This window comes from Pituophis catenifer, unplaced genomic scaffold, assembly GCF_029215685.1.
Source record: "Pituophis catenifer annectens isolate HBS135680 unplaced genomic scaffold, rPitCat1.0.hap2 SCAF_9, whole genome shotgun sequence".
NCBI lineage: Eukaryota > Metazoa > Chordata > Lepidosauria > Squamata > Colubridae > Pituophis > Pituophis catenifer.
In genome coordinates, this window is record NW_027256889.1 from 3,078,662 (window position 1) to 3,101,869 (window position 23,208).

General features: G+C 44.3%; 1 protein-coding gene across 1 annotated transcript in view; it reads right to left on the reverse strand.

Moving 5' to 3' along the window:
* The window catches only part of ZNF541 (zinc finger protein 541), a 29,581-nt gene extending 7,187 nt beyond the window's left edge, over nucleotides 1–22,394 (reverse strand). Inside the window, exons 1-10 of the mRNA XM_070949817.1 lie at nucleotides 22,091–22,394; nucleotides 20,160–20,403; nucleotides 15,577–17,293; nucleotides 13,357–13,415; nucleotides 11,976–12,135; nucleotides 9,188–9,331; nucleotides 3,675–4,008; nucleotides 2,625–2,688; nucleotides 1,817–1,959; nucleotides 1,204–1,307 (exon numbers count right to left, since the gene is read on the reverse strand). Coding sequence (XP_070805918.1) covers nucleotides 1,204–1,307; nucleotides 1,817–1,959; nucleotides 2,625–2,688; nucleotides 3,675–4,008; nucleotides 9,188–9,331; nucleotides 11,976–12,135; nucleotides 13,357–13,415; nucleotides 15,577–17,293; nucleotides 20,160–20,403; nucleotides 22,091–22,394 — 3,273 coding nt within the window. The remainder of the gene's footprint in view (nucleotides 1–1,203; nucleotides 1,308–1,816; nucleotides 1,960–2,624; nucleotides 2,689–3,674; nucleotides 4,009–9,187; nucleotides 9,332–11,975; nucleotides 12,136–13,356; nucleotides 13,416–15,576; nucleotides 17,294–20,159; nucleotides 20,404–22,090) is intronic.
* Nucleotides 22,395–23,208: the final 814 nt, after the last annotated feature.

Consider the following 23,208-nt stretch of genomic DNA (forward strand, 5'->3'; position numbering starts at 1 on the left):
AATTATTTCTCTCTCTACATAAAAGTCCCCTCTTAATGCAGGAATCGCTTATATCACCTGTAAATATGGAGGTGTCAGGAACTGAACACAGAAATTTCTCAGGCAAGCCAAGTTTGCTTCTCTGCTCAATAGGAGTTAAGGTGGTAAACTTGGTTATATTCTGCAATGCATTGTGTCAAGCCAATAAGAATTGTACTTGTTCCATGACAAAAAACAGGTTTGCTTTGTCTAAGTTTCAACTGGAGCATACCATATTTTTCAGACTATAAGTCACACCTAAATTTAGAAGGGAAAAACAATAACAAAAAGTTTTTGGCTTTCCTTTTTTGGGGCGTGTTTTTGGTCTGCTTTTTTCTGAAAAAACGGGCCGAAAAAAGCCTCAAAAACGGGCCTCAAAAACGGGCCAAAAAGCCTCAAAAACGGTCAAAAAAAGCCTTGAAAATAGGCCGAAAAGCCCTAAAAATGGGCCAAAAAAAGCCTCGAAAATGGGCTGTAAAAAGCCCAGAAAAAGGCTTTAAAAAGGCCCAAAAACGGGCGTGTGAGGGCCAAAAAATGGTGGGTGGGACTTCGGCAATATTTGGTCGATAAGACACACAGACATTTTCACCCCCTTTTGGGAGAAAAAAGTGCATCTTATAGTCTGAAAAATACAATATGTCAGGCGCAAGCAAGTAGGACCACTTGTGAAGTTTTACGAAACAGAACTTGTGTTGCTAGTCGGCTGTTACAACAATCTTGTCAGACTTGGAGACAGTCAGATAAGGCTTCAGGGACCCTGGAGGAGATCAAGCCTATTCCGCTTTCTGCAGTGCAAGGACTTTAAGCTTGGGCCTCCTTAACGCCTCCCTCCAGTGGCTCAGTGATTAAGACGCTGGGCTTGTCAGCTGGAAAGCCGACAGCCCAGGTTTGAGACTTGTGCATCACACGATGGGGTGAGCACCTGTTTCTGCCTAGCTCCTTCCCATCTAGCAATTTGAAAGCATGCAAATGCAAGTAGATAAACAGGTACCACTTTGGCGGGGAGGAAACAGCAATGACAGCAACGACCAGCGAAGTAAAATCCGCAGGGATTCTTTTTCAGAATTTCATTTTTTTAAAAAATGTGTGCCAGTGTGTTCACAGGAAAAAAGCGAAGTCAATAAAGGTTAGCTTTTTTTTTTTTTTCTTTCCAGTCCAGCTGGAGATTCCACCCCAGCATCTTACCAAAATGTTTCCTTGGGCTTCGTGCAGACAATGTATAGCTAGTTCTAAATTGGTCCCTCCGCCTGGCATCGCGCTGGAGCAGGCCAACTTTAGCAGATCTGCCACTGCAAGTGAATTCGTTTTTAAAAGAGTTAGTTAAGTTCTGCTCAGCAGGAATTACAACTACATGGTACACAGGCCGTCCTCGACTTACAAAAGAAGTCGTTGGGTGACTGTTCAAAGTTACAACAGCCACTGAAAACAGGGGCTTAGGACCATTTTTCACACTTATGACCGTTGCCGCATTCCCAGTCACATGATCAAAATTCACATGCTTGGCATCTGACTCGCTTTTATGACGGTTGCAGTGTCCCGGGATCATGCAATCAAGCAGAAGCCAGATTCACTTAACAACGGTGTTACTCACTTAACAATTGTAGCGAATCACTTAACAACGGTGGCAAGAAAGGCCGTAAAATGGGGCATAATTCACTTAACACATTTTTCACTTAGCAACAAGAAATGTTGGGCTCAATTGTGGTCGTAAGTCGAGGACTCCCTGTAGAAGTCAAAGAAGAGGGTGCATGTGGGGTGGAAAGAGCTTCAAAGTGGGAAAAAAAACCTGTCCCCACACCTCTTTTCTGGGTCTCCTTGTTGGTGACGATGTCTCCCCAGGGCTTCCAGACTAATGAGGCTGGGTGCTCATAGTCCTCAAGGTTTGATCTGTCTTGGAGATCGGGTATAGCTGCCTGGAATCGGCTTCCAATGTTAATGTGCCTGCAATGACGGAAAAGAGATGTGAAACAGCGTATAATTTCTTTCTTTTTTAAAAAAGCATGAATGAGGAGGTAACTATTAGAAAGAAAAAGAAGAAAGAGTGGATGCTTGTATAAAGAGGATCTCTGAGAGACCCTACAGTAGTGGCCAAAATTGTGGAAACCTTTTGGGAAAAGTGGATTTTCTAAATCTAGCTAATAACGCCACTTTTGGGGGGAGCAGTACCATAAAATTAGATATCAATGGAAAGATAATTTAATCAAGAATGTAATGCAATAACTATGATGAAGGATTTGCTATTAGGATAGTTATAGTATAAAGAAGAAAACATGTAGAAAAAAAGAAAGTGAAACACATAGAAAAAATTAGATATACAAAAATTATCACCATGTCTGTTAATAGTTGGGTAACCTTAGTATGAATTGTGCTGTCAAGTTTGTCTTTTGTTTTTGCAAATCACCTTGTGAAGCTAAAAGACTAAAAACATGTATCTGAATTAAATAGCCAAAAGGAAAAGTTTTGAGTAGAGAATAGATGGAAGAGGAAAAAAATGGAAGAACAGTTACGACAGTCAAAATATTGTGCTTGCTAAAGCTACATGGCATTAAAAAGGAGAGAGCATTAAGGTGTTATTGCATCCACTGATTTAACACTATGTCACTTACGGTTCTATGTTAATTTTGGTAGTATCTTTCACAAGGGAGAATAAAAGGGCTCCATCCATCCCGTCTAAAAATAAAAGCACAAGTTAGAAACAAAATCAACATTTATGGAATCTTTCTCTTCTCTTTAGCATTGTCATCTGCAACCTCAGCGGCAGGACTGGACCCAGATGGTTCCTTCTATTTTCCACTGTTCTTTTACAGGTTCAATCACAAAGGTTTTTCAAAATTATTAAAAAAAAAATAAACAAAGGGCAAAAAAAAGAGATAAAAATGAAGGTGTTCAGTAAGGATCGACCATTTTCAATAGTTCATTTATTTATAAAATTTATTGGCCATCTTACCACAAGTTAACTCTTTATCAATAGCTATGATAAATAAAGACAGAACAATACTCTTTTTTTCTGGGGGAGACTGATTGGAAGCAGAAAAAGGAACACTATATAAATGAGAAAGAAAGAAAGAAAGAAAGAAAGAAAGAAAGAAAGAAAGAAAGAAAGAAAGAAAGAAAGAAAGAAAGAAAGAAAGAAAGAAAGAAAGAAAGAAAGGAGGAAGGACAGAAGGAAGGAAGGAGAGGAAGGGAGGGAAGGAGAGAAAGACAGAAAGAAAGAGAAAGAAAGAAAAGGAAGGAAGGAAGGAAGGGAAAGAAAAGAGAAAAGGAGGAAGGACAGAAGGAAGGAGAGGAGGAAGGGAGGGAAGGAAGGAAAGAAAGAAAGGGAGGGAGAACAGAAGGAAGGAGGAAGGGAGGGAAGGAAGGAAAGACAAAGACAGAAAGAGAAAGAAAGAAAGAAAAAGAAAGAAAGAAAGAAAGAAAGAAATGAGAGGAAGGAAAAAAGGAAGGAAGGAGAGGAGGAAGGGAAGGAAGGAAGGAGAGAAAGAAAGAAAGAAAGAAAGAAAAGGAAAAGAAAGGAAAAGAAAAGAAAAGAAAAGAAAATAAGAGAGAGAGGGAGGGAGGGAGAGAGAGTAGGAGGGAGGGGATACAAATAGTGGATTTATTTTGCATTGGGCAGCTTTATGCAAACGTCCCAGAGGATGGAGGGCTGGGCAATTTACCTAAAACGGAGGTGTACATGGAGACAGGAGTGGGATTTGTCGAAGTCGAGCAGAGGGTGTTGAAGTAGAGCCCGGAGCCCTCACGGATGGGGCTGAGCATCGGGGGTGGCGTGTACGGAGAGCACTGCATTAAGCCCTGAAGAAAATGGTCCATGAGGAAGACAGGTGAGCGAAGGTTACTCTGGTAGCAGCCTCCAGTGCCAGGGTGAATCTCATTCCCAGCAGGTGACGGAGGTGGGATGAGCAGGGATTTGGGATGAGCTCGCTTCTTCTTCTTCTTGGGGGGCATGCCTTCCTGAAGATCTTTCTCATCCTGGCTTTCCTTCTCATTAACCTGGCCCAAAAGAAATAGAGTCAAGGAGTTTAGATTTGATTAACTGGAAAAGAAAAATTAAGGTAGCCTGCACAGTAGTGTATCCTTAAAAGGAATACTCTATCTTTGCCCCAACTATTCAAGCTATTAAAGACTACTTCGAATCAGTGTTTTATAACCTGCAATGATAGGATCCAGTCCAGCTTCAGTTTCTCTAGAATCCACTATACCCAAGTTGTCTCTTACACTATCAAACAGCTTTGACTTAAGACTTCTATTTTTTTTTTCTTTTTAACCACCTCATAATCTCTTGCATCAGGGTGGAGTCAGGGTGACTGAATGGAGCTGAGCATTTACTGGACGGATGCCCTTCCTGATGCCTACATGGAGTTCGCAGATTTTTTTTTTTCTCATTGCGCCCAGAGAGAGAAATATCTGCCGCTACCTAGGATTGAACTCACAGCCTCCTGACTGTGAGGCGAGAGCTCCACAACAAGGCCACTACACCCCTCTAAGAAGTTTCTCCTATGTTTAGTTAAAATCATTTTCCTTACCAGTTTTATGCTAGCTATGCTGCTCTTTGGAATAACAGAAAATAAATCTGCCTCAACTTTTATGATGTTTCGTAAAATTATTTTGTCTGTATCCCGCCTGTATTATTTTTACAAGTAAGTCAAGGCAGTGAACATATTCAACACACTGTCCTCCACCTATTTTCCCTAGCAACAACAACCCTGTGAGGTGGGCTGGGCTGAGACTGACCCTAAGTAACCCAGCTGGCTTTCATGGCTAAGGCGGGACTAGAACTCACCGTCTCCTGATGATTGGCCCAAAGTTACCCAGTTGGCTTTCATGGCTAAGGCGGGACTAGAACTCACCGTCTCCTGATGATTGGCCCAAAGTTACCCAGTTGGCTTTCATGGCTAAGGCGGGACTAGAACTCACCGTCTCCTGATGATTGGCCCAAAGTTACCCAGTTGGCTTTCATGGCTAAGGCGGGACTAGAACTCACCGTCTCCTGATGATTGGCCCAAAGTTACCCAGCTGGCTTTCATGGCTAAGGCGGGACTAGAACTCACCGTCTCCTGATGATTGGCCCAAAGTTACCCAGTTGGCTTTCATGGCTAAGGCGGGACTAGAACTCACCGTCTCCTGATGATTGGCCCAAAGTTACCCAGTTGGCTTTCATGGCTAAGGCGGGACTAGAACTCACCGTCTCCTGATGATTGGCCCAAAGTTACCCAGCTGGCTTTCATGGCTAAGGCGGGACTAGAACTCACCGTCTCCTGATGATTGGCCCAAAGTTACCCAGTTGGCTTTCATGGCTAAGGCAGGACTTGAACTCACCGTCTCCTGATGATTGGCCCAAAGTTACCCAGTTGGCTTTCATGGCTAAGGCGGGACTAGAACTCACCGTCTCCTGATGATTGGCCCAAAGTTACCCAGTTGGCTTTCATGGCTAAGGCGGGACTAGAACTCACCGTCTCCTGATGATTGGCCCAAAGTTACCCAGTTGGCTTTCATGGCTAAGGCGGGACTAGAACTCACCGTCTCCTGATGATTGGCCCAAAGTTACCCAGTTGGCTTTCATGGCTAAGGCGGGACTAGAACTCACCGTCTCCTGATGATTGGCCCAAAGTTACCCAGCTGGCTTTCATGGCTAAGGCGGGACTAGAACTCACCGTCTCCTGATGATTGGCCCAAAGTTACCCAGTTGGCTTTCATGGCTAAGGCAGGACTTGAACTCACCGTCTCCTGATGATTGGCCCAAAGTTACCCAGTTGGCTTTCATGGCTAAGGCGGGACTAGAACTCACCGTCTCCTGATGATTGGCCCAAAGTTACCCAGTTGGCTTTCATGGCTAAGGCAGGACTTGAACTCACCGTCTCCTGATGATTGGCCCAAAGTTACCCAGTTGGCTTTCATGGCTAAGGCGGGACTAGAACTCACCGTCTCCTGATGATTGGCCCAAAGTTACCCAGTTGGCTTTCATGCCTAAGGCGGGACTAGAACTCACCGTCTCCTGATGATTGGCCCAAAGTTACCCAGTTGGCTTTCATGGCTAAGGCAGGACTTGAACTCACCGTCTCCTGATGATTGGCCTAAAGTTACCCAGTTGGCTTTCATGGCTAAGGCAGGACTTGAACTCGCAATCTCCCGCTTTCTAGCTTGGTGCCTTAACCGTTAGACCGAACTGGCAAATTATGTTTCTTTCTCAAACATATACCAACCATCAGACTTTGTTTTCTCTTCCCCACAACCGATAACCAAAGATTTTATTGATATTAGCCTACCAAGATAAATAACAATCAAGATCAACCCACAATACCAAATATATCAGGTTTGATACCATATTAAATGTTATCTCCCCTAGAGAATCCTAGGAATTGTAGCCTGTCAAGAGATAACTCAGAAAATCCATTATCTGTACCGCCTGCCCCATGCCCAGAGGACTTCAGAAACTCGACACTGTATAACCATGGAGGGGACGAGGGGTGGAATCAATAGTGAAATAAACAAGAATTACTGCTAGTCTCTAGTTTTCATTTTAAAAAAAAAAGTACTTTAAAAAAGGTTGAAAGCTGCAATCCTGAAGGGAAACTGAAAATGTCAACTCCGTTGGCGATGGGATTATGACATCACTATGCTTCCAGCTACAGCCTTTCTATCTATAAATGTTGACCTAGGACAGAGGTGGGGGGTTTATTGTTTTAAATTGTGGGCCAAAGCTGTATAATTCTTTTAATTGATTTTAAATTTTGTATTGGTGTGTTTTTTATCCTTGGCTGTGCACCGCCCTGAGTCCAATAGGAGAAAGGCGGTATATAAATTGAATAAATAATAATTATGGTCTCTTTATGACTTATGGATTTCAATTCCCAGAATTCCTGAGCCAACATGGTCATAAAGGGGCCACAGTTCCCCACCACTGATGTAGGACTTCACTCTCTCACCTAGCATTGATAAAAGCTAGTGCTGCCTGCCGGGTCCCAAATCTAGGGAGCCTTTAAAACGTACAAATTTGTAATTTCACCCACTAATCATTTTCATTTGATGACCTCATAATCCCTTGCATTGGGGTGGAGTCTGGGCAACTGAATGGCGCTAGTAGAGTGACTTAATGGCCGGATGCCCTTCTTGTCGCCAATGCAGAGTTTTGTTCATCAGATATATATTCTCAGTGTGCCCAAAGAGAGAAGTATCTGCCTCTACTTAGGATCAAACTCACAACCTCCTGACTGTGAAGCGTGAGCTCCACCTCGAGGCCACCGCACCACTCCATTTCACCTACTAAAATTTCACCCACTAAACGACTATAAAATGGAGGTTTCTATTCCTCTGCTGGATTTTACTTAGGAGCAGTCCTACTGTATCTGTTGAGGACATGATGGGTTTCCGCTTTTCCTTAGGAGGGACAGAAGAGATGACTGAGAAATCCCTGTGTAGGTATCTAAGAAACTGAGCCACTGTGAAGCAGAAGGCCAGGAGAACCTCTAGGTCCAACAGGGAGAAGTAATGGCCTACAAGTGGCCTCCTTCCTTTAGCTTTGACTTGTGACATAAACATGGCTGAGCTCAAATCAGGATGCTGGTGAGCTGCATCACAACTGGGTCATGATTAGGTAGCTTTAGGCAAACTATTGTTTCTCAGTCCTTTCCCAGGCAAACTCCATCTGTCCCCTCCATGGGGACAGCCTTACAGGTAGATACAGTAGTGGCCAAAATTGTGGAAACCTTTTGGGAAAAATGTATTTTTGAGGTTTGATGGCTAAGGAGCCTTGGTAGTACAGTGGTTTAATGCACCCTGTTATTAACACAGCTGCCTGCAATTTCTGCAGGTTCGAATCTCGCCAAGGCTCAAGGTTGACTCAGCCTTCCATCCTTTCTAAGGTAGGTGAAATGAGGACCCAGATTGTGGGGGCAATAAGCTGACTTTGTATAAATATACAAAAGTATGAAGGCTATTGCTTAACACACTGTAAGCCGCCCTGAGTCTCCGGAGAAGGGCGGCATACAAATCAAATAAAAAAAAATAATTTAAAAAAAAAAAACACCACTTTTTTTTTTGGGGGGGGGGGGGGGAGTTTCAAGATAATCCTATTCCACTGCTGGAATGGCCTGGGAATAGCCCAGACCTTCACCCAACTGAAAATCTATGGAGCCGACTAAAGAAACTTGTTAGTCAGAAGCGACCCAGCAATAAAACCCAGTTAATAGAAGCCGTCATTCAATCTTGGTTTCACATGATAACAGCTGCAGAACGAAAAGACTTGGCTCACTCCATGGGAAGACGTTGTAAGGCCGTCATTCATGCTAAAGGTTACTCAACGAAGTATTAACTGACATGGGGATCATTTTTGTATATCTCGTTTTTTCTATGGTGATCATTTTTGTATATCTCATTTTTTCTACGTGTTTCACTTTTCTCCTTTATACTGTAACTGCTATTCTAATAGCAAATCCTTCATGAAAGTTATTGCATTACATTCTTGATGAAATTATCTTTCCACTGATATATACTTTTATGGTACTACTCCCCAAAAAAGTGGTGTTTTTAGCTAGTTTTGGAAAATCCACTTTTCCCAAAAGGTTTCCACAATTTTGACCACTACTGTATAACCCTTACGAGATAGCAATAGCATTTAGCGTTTAGACTTATATATAACCCCATAGTGCTTTACAGCACTCTCTGGGCTTCGTCCATCATCTTGCCCTGGTGGCGCAGTGGTTAAGATGCAGTATTGCAGGCTGACTGAGCCTGGAGTTCGATCCCGACAGGGTTCAATTCAGCCTTTCATCTTTCCAAGATCGGAAAAATGAGGACTCAGATTGTTGGGGGCAAAATAAAAACAATGCTGACATTGAAAACCGCTCAGAATAACAGAGTTGGATGGGACCTTGGAGATCTTCTAGTCCAACCCTCTGCTCAAACAGGAAACCCTATACCAGTGATGATTAACCTTTTTGGTGCCAAAAAGCAAAGCTGGCTGAGGAACTCTGGGAATTGAAGTCCACAAGTCTTAAAAGTCGCCAAGGTTGGAAATCCCTGCTATAAGCAATAAAAAATGGTGAATTGCTTATTCTTCGAAATGGCCAATTCAGAGACTCCTGCGCGACGTGTAAAGTTCCATGAATCGCTGTTGTTAACCAGAACTTAAAAGCAATTCATTTTATCTTTGTAATTACAAATCAGAACCCACTTGCTGTTGGTTGGCAGCCATTATGGGCACCGAGACAGGCATTACGATTGGCGCTACTGCTCCATCTTCTGAAAACCTTTTCATCTCGGGAGGAACCGCTCGGTCCGCTGCTGCCTGGAAGGGCCACTTCTCTGCCTCATAGGCCTTAAAGGAAATATAAAAAGAAATATCTGTTCTAGCAGCAAGACTACAAGCTGTAATACAAATGCTGCTTCGTTCTTTTAAATTGCAGGTAGTCCTCGACTTACGATCGTAATGGAGCCTACCCATTACAGTCATATGTTGCGACGGTCCTAAGACCGAACCCAATTTTATGACCTTATTGCGGTGGTCATTAAGTGACTCCACAGTAGTTAAGCAAACCCATTGTCGTGGGGCATTTTTGCTTTAAAAAAAAAAAGAAAGAAAAATCAGAAGTAAATGCCGGTTTTCAGCCACATAGGTGTAAATTGCGGACACGTGACCATGGGATGCGGCAAAGAGCCTTGGTAGTACAGTGGTCTAAAGCACCCTGTTATTAAGACCAGCTGCCTGCAATTACTGCAGGTTCGAATCTCCCCAGGCTCAAGGTTGACTCAGCCTTCCATCCTTTCTAAGGTAGGTGAAATGAGGACCCAGTTTGTGGGGGCAATAAGCTGACTTTGTATAAATATACAAAAGGATGAAGGCTATTGCTGAGCACATTGTAAGCCGCACTGAGTCTCCGGAGAAGGGCGGCATATAAATCAAATTAAAAAAAAAAAATGGTCATAAAATGCCTGGTGCCTAAAACACGATCACATAACCGATCGCTAAATGACAGCTCGTAAATTGAGAACTACCTGTCTTTTGTCCCAGATTCTGTATTGGTCTTTCTAAAGGACTTAATCTGGAAATAAATATTTAAGATTTAAAAAGCAGCGGAGAGAAAAAGAAAGTTTTGTTTTTCTTTTTTTATAACCTGGTAATTTCTTAATTGGGGGTAGAGTCGAGGTGACTGGATGGAGCTGAGAATTTACTGGACGGATGCCCTTCCTGATGCCTACGTGGAGTTCACAGCAGACATTTTCTGTTTGTGCCCTGAGAGAGAAACATCTACCACTATCTAGGGTTGAACTCTCAACCTTCCGAGGGAAGGTTCACCACTAGGCCATCACGCCATCCTGGAAAGAAATATCTAATGAAATAAAAAACCAAATTGTTCACATTTCCCCTTTCAAAGATGTTAGAACTGCAATCCTAGATAGATTTAACCGGCAGTTAAATGTCATTTTATTCAATTCTAGTTATGCCTTCCTGGAAGCCAACCCTAAGTAATAACCATGCTGGGATATGTTCAAATAAAAGTCAAAAGACTGAATTGTAGATTAATAATTATTAGCATTTTATGTAGCAATTTCTCAACATTCAAAGCATTTCACACACATTAGTGCAATTATCTTCTTTAAAATAGCTTCATATCCCCATTGGCAAGTTCACCGTCCCTTTTTAATGCAGTGGGTTGTTTATTTCTACATGGATTATTAGCTGCCTGGAGCTTTTGCCAGTATAAAAAAACAAAAAAAAAAAAGCTTAATAGTAAAAAAGTTCTTACAGTACCACTGTCTGGGAAGAGGATGAAAGCAGCACATCTCTCTTAGTGTGTGAAAAGATGACGTCTTATTTCCCTGAATACATTCTGGCAATATTTGAGTTTTAAAAAGTAGCTGTGCTCAGAAATAAGTAGTGTAGTGTGCAGATTTCTTCTGGAAACCTTAGCAAAGATCTGGTGATCAAAGGTAAGGAATGCAGTGAGCAGACTACCAATATAAAAGAATATTTGTAGCCCAGGGTCTATCTGTGGGATCCTTGGTGCTCTCTGAGCTTGGGGGTTTCCTTGCAGACATTTCATGACCCAAGTAGGTAACATCATCAGTGCTAAAAAGGAGTGGGGTTTGTGGAGTGCAGAAGATGGGGAAGACGAGGAGGAGGAGGAGGAGGAGGAGGAGGAGGAGGAGGAGGAGGAGGAGGAGGAGAACTGTGGGCTTCTTGATGCTCTCCGAGTTTGGTGGTTTTCTTGCAGATGTTTTCTTGCAGATGTTTCATGAGCCAAGTGGAGTTTGCAGGAAAGAGGAGGAAGAGGAGGAGGAAGACGAAGAAGGAGGAGGAGGAGGACTGTAGAGTCCTTGATGCTCTCTGAGCTTGGTTGTTTTCTTGAAGATGTTTCATTTACCCAGTTAGGGAACATCATCAGTGCTAGAGGGAAGTGGAGTTTGCAGGAAAGAGGAGGAAGAGGAGGAGGAAGACGAAGGAGGAGGAGGAGGAGGAGGACTGTAGAGTCCTTGATGCTCTCTGAGCTTGGTTGTTTTCTTGAAGATGTTTCATTTACCCAGTTAGGGAACATCATCAGTGCTAGAGGGAAGTGGAGTTTGCAGGAAAGAGGAGGAGGAGGAGGAGGAGGAGGAGGAGGAGGAGGAAGACGACAAAGGAGGAGGAGGAGGACTGTAGGGTCCTTGATGCTCTCTGAGCTTGGTTGTTTTTTTGAAGATGTTTCTTTACCCAGCTAGGGAACATCATCAGTGTTAGAAGGGCGTGGGGTTTATAAACAGAGAGCAAACGCCGCTCCCTTCTAGCATTGATGGCATTCCCTAGCTGGGTCATGAAACGTCTGCAGGAAAAGCGCTAAGTTCAGAGAGCACCAAGGACCCCACATAGAGCAGAATCGAGGCTGAGTCAGACTAAAACATTTGAGATGGCCTCCTCCTTTTTACGGCCTACTTCAGCATCAGTGATAACGAGCATTGATTTACCGAGGTGATATTCCCTTTACCTGCTGCTTTTCCTTCCCTGACGGAGACTGCCACTGCTCACCATAGAAACACATGTGGCTGTTCAGGCCCCTTTCGGTATAAAACAGCTGATTGCAGGTTGCACAGCGAAAGCTGTTCCCTTTCTCACTCCTGTCTCCAGGATCTGCCTCAGACTTACTACTGTTGGCAACAATCGACGTAAGCAAGGTGAGAAACGTAGTATTAGGAAGCTTGAATGTCTTATGTTATGATTTATACTCCAACCTTATGACAACCTTAACTATGTTCTAGTACTTCAGAGACCCTTTGAGGCCAGCCTGGGGGAGGGGGGGGGAATGCTTCCATGGATCATTTGCCACTGAACCATGAATTGGGGAAGGAATCTCACTGGGACATCGTAGATAAAGAAGGGCTGCCCAAGAGGAGATAACTGGGAAGGGGAGAGCTGCTTAGGGCCATATGCTGCCAGCCCAATCAAATTTATTATTTATTTTCTTTGCCTGCCTGCTTAGAAATCACTTTAGAAATTCCATCTTTGGAAGCACCGATTGTCTCTCTGCTTCCCGGATGTCTCGTCTCCCCCCCCCCATATATATATATATATATATACCGAATTATAATCTGTTCAACGCCCAGGAAGCTTATTTATCCAACTCGGTTTTATTAGCACGAGCAAGAGAAACCTCACATTTTATTTCTTCCTGGGCTTTCCCAAATTCTCTCCCCGATAAGATTAAAATTAAGAATTATTATGAGAGGGCCAGGTTTTAGCTCTCTTTTTGGTTTATTTTTTCTGGATGCCTTTATCAGACAGGAGAAGTAATCTCAGGGAACTTGACCGGTAAAGCTGAAATTACCTGAACAAAAACTCACTCTCTCTCTCTCTGTGTCTTTGTGTCTGTGTGTGTGTCTTGAGTGTTTATTCAGCTATGGTGAAGGATATTTGTTTTGTAACCACAATTGCAATTAAGTCTCTCTCTGTGTATGTGTATGTATACATGCATACGTACATACATACATGACGTATTTCCCTGAAAATAAGACCCCATTTTATATTTTTTGAACCCTGAAATAAGCGCTTGGCCTTATTGTCATGCTCTCAAAAGCCCGATTGGGCTTATTATCAGGGGATATTTTATTTTGGGGGAAACAGGGTACATACATATATATATGAGAGAGATTGATATAGCTATAGATACATACGCTCAGTGTGTGTGTGTATGTGTGTGTGTGTGTGTGTGTGTGTGTGTGTGTGTATATGTATATATTTATATATGTGTCCGTGTCTGTGTATGTCTCTGAATGTATGTGTGTGTATGTATGTGTATGTATATACACACATATACACTTACATACACTAATATTTTAGGCAGTATTAAAACATAATACACCCCTGCTTACCATCCAGGAGAAAAGCATTCCTCTTTGACTGCATTAGTAAAGCTGTAGATATTTCCACCCTGTGTTTTCAAAGGAAGGAAGGAAGGGAAGGGAAGGGAAGGGAAGGGAAGGGAAGGGAAGGGAAGGGAAGGGAAGGGAAGGGAAGGGAAGGGAAGGGAAGGGAAGGGAAGGGAAGGGAAGGAAGGAAGGAAGGAATTAAATACATATACAAATAGGTTTTTTTATCTACAGATGAGGACTATTATTTAGAAGATTTTTCCAAGGTAAAGATTATCATAAACTTTCCGTGGTGCATTTCACACAGGTGGTTTCTTTACATCTGGCCCCCTGAAATCAGGCTTGATTCCTGGTGCTGACACAGATACAAACCTATGTATACAGGTAGTCCTCCACTTACGACGGTTCACTAAGTGACCATTCAAAGTTACAACAGCACTGACAAAAGTCACTTATGGCCATTTTTCACACCTATGACCGCTGCAGCAACCCCACGGTCATGCGATTGACATTCGGGTGTTTGACAACCGACTCACATTTATGACGGTTGCGGTGTCCCTGGGGCCACTCGGTTCCCTTTTGCGACCTTCTGACGAGCAAAATCCATGGGGGAGACAGATTCACTTAACAACCGTTCTAACTTCACCATTGCAGTGATTCACTTAACAGCTGGGGCAAGTAAGGTCTTAAAATGGAACAAAACTCACTTAACCCGTCTCGCTTAGCAATGGAAATTGTGGGCTCAATTGTGGTCGTAAGTCGAGGATTACCTGTATCGCCTCTATGCACCTCACCGACCATTCCCAATTTGTCTTCGGTCAAATGGTGCTTTGGACCTCACCTTTCTTTCCGCATTCTAGTGTTTTGGGGTCATTTCTAACTCTCGTTGCTTTTAAAAATGGACATTTTTAATATCTTTTGAGAGCCAAGCCCACCGCAGTGGCTCTTTTGTGACTAGTGCAAGACCTTCTTATCATGGCTGACAACTTCTGGCAGGTTCCTAAAATACACATAATTCCAAATATTCATCAGCCCCAAAACGTTGAGAAACCCTGATATGCCTGGAGGATTTACTTCTGTCCCAAAGGTTGCTTTTTCCAAAACGCCAGCGGACTTTGTTTTCTTCCCTGGAAAACGTTTCACTTCTCATCCAAGGAGCTTCTTCAGTTCTGGACCAGAAACAAAACGTTTTCAAGGAAGAAGAAGAAAAAAAAAACCCGCCAAGGAAGTCCATTTTGCCTTTTGGAGAAGCTCCCTTGGGACAACCATGACGTAGATCACGGGTGTCGAACTCAAGGCCCATGGGGTGCTTAGATCTGGCCCACGGGACTGCCGTGGAAACAGTGAAGGACCGACCCGTGGTCCCTCTGCCAGCGAAAACGGAGCTCGGGAGGGCCTCCCGAAATTTTAGCAAGGGGTTCTCTGCCCAATTGCTGGGTGGGTGTGGCCATGGCCTAGTCGGCATCCTGCACCATGGGAGGTGTGTGCATTTTTGCCCTCCCTGGGCTCCGGAGGATTTCTTCGAGCCTCCAGGAGGGCAAAAACGGCCTGCCCAGGCTCCGGAGGCTGGAAACGGGCCCTTTTCTGGCCTTCCCAAACTTCCGGTAGGCCTGTTTTCGCCCTCCCCAAGCCTCTGCGTGCACCCTGCACTTACCTGCATCCAAAATGGGCCGTGCAGGGACTCCTGGGAGGGGAGGGGCTGGGCCAGCCAGGAGTGGGATTTGGGGGTTCTCTGAACTGCACAGAATCTTAGCTAGAGTTTCTCCCGAACCCCTGAGAATCCCCAGCAGCCCACCCCTGGTCGCAGCCGAAAACGGACGTCGAGCTGGCCACGCTCCCCCAAGGTCAAACACAACCCTGATGCGGCCCTCAATGACACCCCTGACCTAGACGACTAATAATCTCCATAGGCCTATTCTGATTTCTTTTTTTAAAAAGAGCCTTGGTAGTACAGTAGTCTAAAGCACCCTGTTATTAACACAGCTGCCTGCAATTACTGCAGGTTCGAATCTCGCCAGGCTCAAGGTTGACTCAGCCTTCCATCCTTTCTAAGGTAGGTGAAATGAGGACCCAGTTTGTGGGGGCAATAAGCTGACTTTGTATAAATATATACAGAAGTATGAAGGCTATTGCTTAACGCATTGTAAGCCGCCCTGAGTCTCCGGAGAAGGGCGGCATATAAATCAAATTAAAAAAAAAAAAAAAAAAGCCTTAAAAACGTGCCTGAATTCTGTTGAAAATCGTCAGCTTGGGCTTCGCTCTGGACACGCTCTCGAATGAGGTGCTGGGCAAGGAAAAGGAAGCCATGGCGACTTGGCTAGGGGAGGCCATGGCGGTGATGTCAAACTTGGGCTTCTCCTTCCGGCGGGGCCGACCGCTGCGAGAATGTCCTTTGCTGCCGGACTCTTTAGCGCAAGCCTTGGCCTTCTCTTTCTTCCTGGGTAAAGGGGAGTCGTTTTCCAATTCCCTTGGCTTCCCGTAAGTGTGGTTTCCTGGGGTGTTTTCGTACTGATTGGGGCTGGAAAATTCTTTACACTCCAGGCACCTTTTGGAAGGCCGCGAGTGCTTTGCCTGAGGAATGCCGCTTGTGGTTACAGAGGGCAGGGCAGACGAGTGAAAAGCGGGCAAAGGCGGTTGGTGCCCGTCTTTTTCGAGATCAGGTGAAAAGTCGGCTTGAAACGGAGTCAAAGGAGGCCCGTCGTTTTCCACGGCCGGGCGAGCCAAATCCGCCTGCTCCTGAAACCCACAGGGAACCGGTTTGGCTCCCACCGGTTCGGCCTCGTTCGATGGAGCCAACACCTTGGTGTGGGACACGATGTGCTGAGATTTGGTGATCCTCTGGAAAAGGTGACTCTGGACTTGGAGCTGATCCTGGCTCAGAGAGGATTCCTTGGATTTCATGAAGAGCTGCCGGAAGAGCGGCGTGGCCTCGCCCTTCTGGAGTAGGCTATGTTTCGGGGCGTCCGAAAGTCTCGCCGCCGGGCTGAACGTCTCTTCAAAGCACCGGAGTCTGGCTTCTCCGGAAACTTCCCCGTGGGTCTTCAAAGAAGCCGGGGGGAAAGGTAAAACATCTGGACACTCGAAGGTGGGCCTCACGGAGTCAAATGCATGAGACGGTCCCATTATCCCTTGGGAAGCTTCGTGACCGGTAGAAGACAGTTGAGCAACGTAAAGGCCGTGTCCTTTGGCTTTGGCGCCAACCGGGGCTGCGTTTCTGGCCCATTGGACGCTGCTGCTTGGCTGTTGGGTGGCGGTAGGAAACTTCTGGCCTCTGAATAAGGGGAAACGGGGCATACCGCTGTTGGACCAATACTCCAAAGCGCTGGCTTCTATGGGGAAGTCGCGTTCCGAGTGGGAAGGCCTGTCTGGCAAATTTGTATGGCTTTCCGATGGCCCAAGTATGGATAAATTCCCCGTGTTGATGATGGTGTACATGCTGGAAGAAGGTAAGTTCTTTCGGCAAGGGTAAATGTCCTTCATGGCTTTCTCGCCGGGGGTTTCTCTGACCGCAGTAGCGCTGCAGGTGGGCGCACAGGAAATCTGACCGTAGACCGAGCTGGAAGGCTGCAAGGGTCCCCTGGAGTTGGTTTCGTTCGGTCCTACAGATGAGGAAGGAGCGGGCGGAAGCTTCGGGCCGACCAAGCTGCTAACGATGCATCTCAGCAGGTCTCGGTTGGGCAGGAGGGAATGATTGGGCGCTTGCGATTCCGGGTGAGCAGACAAGCTCTCTGCCGCTCTCAAACTGCTCTGTCCCGCCTGGGCGTGCGAATCGTGCGGAGGCGGTGTGCTCTCACAGGCTTCCTCGTCCTTCAGCAGCCGCAGGCCGTGGTGCATTTCGTAATGCCGGCGCAGCGATCGATGGTCCGAGTAGCTCTTATTGCAACCTTCTTCTATGCAAATGAAGGGCTTTGTTTTTTGGTGGGTCAGCATATGACCGCTCCTGATGGTTTTTTTTAAAAAAAATAAAAAATAATTAAAAAAAAAAAAAGATTAAGCCACGAAACATGCAAAGAAGATCTAGGCTTATCCCTCATTGCTATCCAATACTAAAATCCCTTCCATCGCTGTGGTGGTGAAATCCAATTTTTTTTACTACCGGTTCTGTGGGCGTGGCTTGGTGGGCATGGTATGGCTTGGTGGGCGTGGCAGGGGAAGGATACTGCAAAATCCCCATTCCGTCCCCACTCCAGGGGAAAGATATTGCAAAATCCCCATTCCCTCCCCACTCTGGGACCAGCCAGTGGTGGTATTTGCCGGTTCTCCGAACTACTCAAAATTTCTGCTACCGGTTCTCCAGAACCTATCAGAACCTGCTGGATTTCACCCCCGTTATACATTGATACAGAAGCAAGAAAAGGAATATGATGGTTGGAGCCTCTAGTACCCAATGTATCCGCTGTCTTATCCTAAAGGACTTCTGGGGCTACTGTTTCTTCAGTTGCTTTGGCCACAGAAGTGGTCAGAGCTCGCAAGAACGATAAGGAAGGCAAGGCTGAATAAGCAGTCCCTTCCCAATAATTCTGATTTTTGGGGGTTGAACACTCGACCCGGTATTTTTTATTTTAAAAAAAAAGTTTAAATCAAAGTGAAAGAATCTACCACAGCCTTCTAACACAATGAGCTTTTTTTTCCCCCCCGATCCACAAGGGCTTTTCTGTTTCAAGTTACCACACATTCCTTCCTGTTAGCCTTTGCCTTCAGACTGAAATGATACCGCCAAGCACAAATTTATCAATGATCACTTGACTCCAGATTATGTGCAAAAAAAAACCAAAAAACAAAACCCTCTCACTGTGTGACTTCCCCTCCACAATAATGGGAGAGCTGTAGAAAGAGGGCAAGGGGTGGGTATGTTCTAAAGGAGAGGTGGGGAAGGATGGCCCCTTTATGACTAGTGGACTTCAACCCCCAGAATTCCTGAGCCAGCCATGCTCAGGAATTCCATACTGGCTCAGGAATTCTGGGAGTTGAAGTCCATAAGTCATAAAAGGAGCCATCGTTCCCCACCCTTGCTCTAAAGGAAAGTAGCATTAACAATTTGCTAGCAATTAAGCTTATTTATGGCTAATTCCCTGTTGCCACAACCCATCGCTCAACTGCTTCCAAAGAAGGGCGTTTTATGGTCCCCTGGTCCTTTAACTATCCCCATCCAATCTGCAAGGGTTGCTTTTATTTTGAAGAGGGCCTGCTGGTTTTGTTTTTTTTTTCGCCCCAATGTATATATGAGAATGGGGGCATGCTTGCACACTTTCCCAGCCCTCTTGTTTCAGCCCTCTACAAGTCTCAGTTTCTCTGGGAAAATTAATTGCCCGCCCGACTTAGAGGACTCGTTTTTTTTTCAGGCATTAGAAAACCTTTCTACTTTTCTTCAGCTGCCACTTCATCCCCAATATCCAGGGTAAACTAGAACTGTACGTGAAAACTTGGCACGCTGTAAAGCACTAGCAGCTCCGTTAAGCAGAGCTAAACTGGCAGCTTTGCCTTTTTTTTTCCCCTGGGACAGAAAAAAAAAAACGACAGCACATCTGACTCCGCAGGGCCCCCCACACGAGCCCCTGCCTGGCACGGAGCGGATTCCACCAGGGATGCTTATTGCTTACAGTAGTGGCCAAAATTGTGGAAACCTTTTGGGAAAAGTGTATTTTTGATGGCTAATAACACCACTTTTTTGGGGGGAGTATCAAGATAATCATATTCCACTGCTGGAATGGCCTGGGAAACCTTAAGGCCCAACTGAAAATCTATGAAACCGACCAGTGGTGGAATTCAAAATTTTTTACTACTGGTTCGGTGAGGATGGCTTGGTGGGTGTGATGTGGCTTGGTGGGCGTGGCAGGGGAAGGATACTGTAAAATCTCCATTCCCTCCCCACTCCAGAGGAAGGTTATTGCAAAATCCCCATTTCCTCCCGATCAGCTGGGACTCGGGAGGCAGAGAATAGATGGGGGCGGGGCCAGTCAGAGATGGTATTTACTGGTTCTCCGAACTACTCAAAATTTCCGCTACCGGTTCTCCAGAACTGGTCAGAACCTGCTGAAACCCACCTCTGGAGCCAACTAAAGAAACTTGTTAGTCAGAAGGAACCCAGCAATAAAACCCAGTGAATAGAAGCCATCATTCAATGTTGTTTTCACATGATAACAGCTGCAGAATGAAAAGACTTGGTTCACTCCATGGGAAGACGTTGTAAGGCCGTCATTCATGCTGAAGGTTACCCAACTAAGGATTAACTGACATGGTGATCATTTTTGTATATCTCGTTTTTTCTACCTGTTTCACTTTTCTTCTTTATACTGTAACTGCTATTCTAATAGTAAATCCTTCATAAAAGTTATTGCATTACATTCTTCATTAAATTATCTTTCCACTGATATATAATTTTATGGTACTACTCCCCAAAAAAGTGGTGTTATTAGCTAGTTTTGGAAAATCCACTTTTCCCAAAAGGTTTCCACAATTTTGACCACTACTGTATAACCCTTACGAGATAGCAATAGCATTTAGCGTTTAGACTTATATATAACCCCATAGTGCTTTACAGCACTCTCTGGGCTTCGTCCATCATCTTGCCCTGGTGGCGCAGTGGTTAAGATGCAGTATTGCAGGCTGACTGAGCCTGGAGTTCGATCCCGACAGGGTTCAATTCAGCCTTTCATCCTTCCAAGATCGGAAAAATGAGGACTCCCCAAAAAAGTGGTGTTACTAGCTGGTTTTGGAAAATACACTTTTCCCAAAAGGTTTCCACAATTTGGGCCACTACGGTATGGAGCACGTAAGTCGCTTTTTGTGTCCAGGAAGATACCTACAAGTGGTCCTGTCGCTTGAAAGCTTTGCTGCAGATCTTACAGATGTGCTTCCGTTCCTGACTATGAGTCACGTAGTGCTTGCTGAGGGAGCTGGTGCTGCTGAACACCTTCCCGCACAGGCTGCAATCCAGGAAAGGAGCTTGAAGGGCGTTTTGCTGAGGTCTTCCTTTTTTTCCGCTGCCGGAACCGGATCTGCCTCCTGGCTCCACTTCTTTTGGCGCCGAAGGGGCATGAAGCCCCAATTCTAAACAAGGAAGGCCAACTTTTAGTTCCACTGGCACAGACTCTCCTGCAAGGCACCCAGTACAGGTAGTCCTCCACTTACGACAGTTTGTTTAGCGACTGTTCAAAGTTATGACGGCGCTGAAAAAAAGTGACTTATGACCAAATTTCGCGCAGTTACGACTGCTGCGGCATCCCACGGGATCAAAATTCAGACGCTTGGCAACTGACTCGTATTTATGACAGTTGCAGTGTCCCAGGGTCGTGCAATCCCCTTTTTGCAACCTTCTAACAAGCAAAGTCAATGGGAGAGTCAGATTCACTTAACAACACTTTGACTCATTTAACAACTACCCTGATTCACTTAACAACTCTGGCAAAAAAAAAAAAAAAGGTCACGGTTCCAAGTAATAAATCCATATCAAGCAAAACTCTGAGGCCGGTAGATTCCTCAAAGAACAGCTTTATTGGAAATATCGTATTGGCACAGATCTGGTGAAAACCGACTCTGGAAAATCCTACGGTTTTTACCTAATTAAAAGTTAAAGGTTTTCCCACTTTCTCAAAACAATCAGTCACATGGTCCAATCACGGTGCGGTCTGGCAACCAGGTAACATCACTCTGCCTTCCTCCAACCAGGTGTGAGAATGCCCTTGGTTCCCAAGAGAAAACATGTTGTTTTGGCTACAGAATCTATCCTCCCTATCCCTCAGCTCCACAACACCGAAGCAGTCAAAATGGCTTCGGTCAGGTCAGCTTCAGGATTGACAGAACAAATGTTTTCACTTAGCAACAGAAATTTTGGGCTCAATTGTGGTCATAACTCAGGTAGCCCTGGATTTACGACCACAACTGAACTCCAAATTCCCATTGCTGAGCGAGGCAAATGAGTTGCATCCCGTTTTTACGACCTTTTCTGCCACTGTTAAGTGAATCATGTGGTTGTTAAGGGAGTACGGCTCCCCACCCCCCACCCCCCATTGACTTTGCTTGTCGGAATCCAGCTGGGAAGGTCATCAAAGACGATCACATGACCCCAAGACAGTGCAACTGTCGTAAGTACAAGCCAGTTGCCAAGTGCCTGAATTTTGATCACCTGACTGTGGAGATGCTGCAATGGTTGTCAAGTGTGAAAAACGGCCGTAAGATAAATTAGTCGTTCGGTTGTTAAGTGAATCTGGCTTCCCCACTGATTTATAGCTTGTGAGGAGGTCGCAAAAGGGGATCGCATGACCCTGGGACACTGCAACCGTCATAAATATGAATCAGTTGCCAAGCATCTGAATTTTGATCATCTGACCGCAGGGATGTGCAAAAGTCGTGAGTGTGAAAAACGGTCGTAAGTCACTTTTCAGTGATGTAACTTTCAATGGTCACTAAATGAATTGTTGTAAACTAAGGACTACCTATATGGACAAAATATACAATTACCTCTCTTTTTTACCTCTAGCCTTATATATATATATATATATATACAAAATATACCATCAGCAAACAATCTCCTGGCACAGCTGTTTCTTTACATTGGCTGAGAATTCTTGACAGTTGAAACCCCAACCATTCTGGGAAAACATCCAACTTAAAAAACACCATCTTAGCTGAAAAAATATGAAGCTTAATAAGGTAAAAAAAAACTCGAATCCACAGCTGAAATAAGACAATTCCCCTTATACGTATTGCCACGTTAGCTCTGCACTGGGCTACTCACCATGCAAAAGCGGTTGTGAGTCTGTGTCACAATCATCGAGGAGTTTAGCGGAATCACAGTCTTTTACCGAATACAGAGACAAGGTGTCCAGGTTGTCTTCCAACGAATCACTGTTTATATTTGTAGTTGAAAGGCTGGGATCCACATCCAGATTGTTCAGTCCAGCATAAATCATGTCCCTCATATCTGGACAAAGATCATGGCTGAATGTATCACTACAGTCCAACACCTGATTCCCAGAAAATTCAGGGAGCTGAATTTCAGAATGGAGTGAACTGTCGTCACTCAGATGATACTGGTCCATATTTAATCACTTCGGTATTTGAAGTAGTTGTTCCCTAAACACACACACACACACACACAAAGAGGCAATGGGGCCAATTCTTCAGTCAGCAATATCTAAGGAATTCAATAATTGATCATGAAATTCTATGAAGCAGAGCTATTGAAAAACTGTTTCTGCTTAGGAAAATCTAAAACTTCTGCAAACTTATTTGATCCACTGTTTCTTAAGCCAAACAGCTTTGTCCCTTTTATTGTAGCTTTTTTTGTTGCAGCTTTACGTGTTTGTTTTGGTTTTATGAAGAGTATACATTTTGGCATACTATCTTATTTTTAATGATGATGCTATTCTTTTATTGCTTTTTGTGCAACACTCTGGGTACTTTTAACAAAGGCAGTATTAAAAAGTATTGCTTTTTAAAGCATACGTGCGATTGTTTCGTCTCTAAAACAGTACTTTTAATTTAGTAACAGGGCAAATAACTTATATTGCAAAATTACACATGAAGATTCATGTTTGCTGAGTCAGTACTTTCCTTCTATAAATCCCGTAATTAAACATTTGCTTAAGATGTGCCATTCACTAGCAATAAAGCTAAAATCATCAGCACTTATTTTTGTCTTATATCAATAGTGAAAACAAGTAGCAAAATTTCAGTTATCTGTATTTTAGGCCATAACATACCTTTTGGGAAAATCCTGGAAAAGGAGTCTCCTTCAAATTAAAAAAAGTAAAAGGAATTTTAACTTGCATTCACTCAGAAGTAAATTCAATATTTAATCTGAAGTTCTAATCAAATTTGCTATTTGAAGAATATGCATACTTTTTTTAAAAA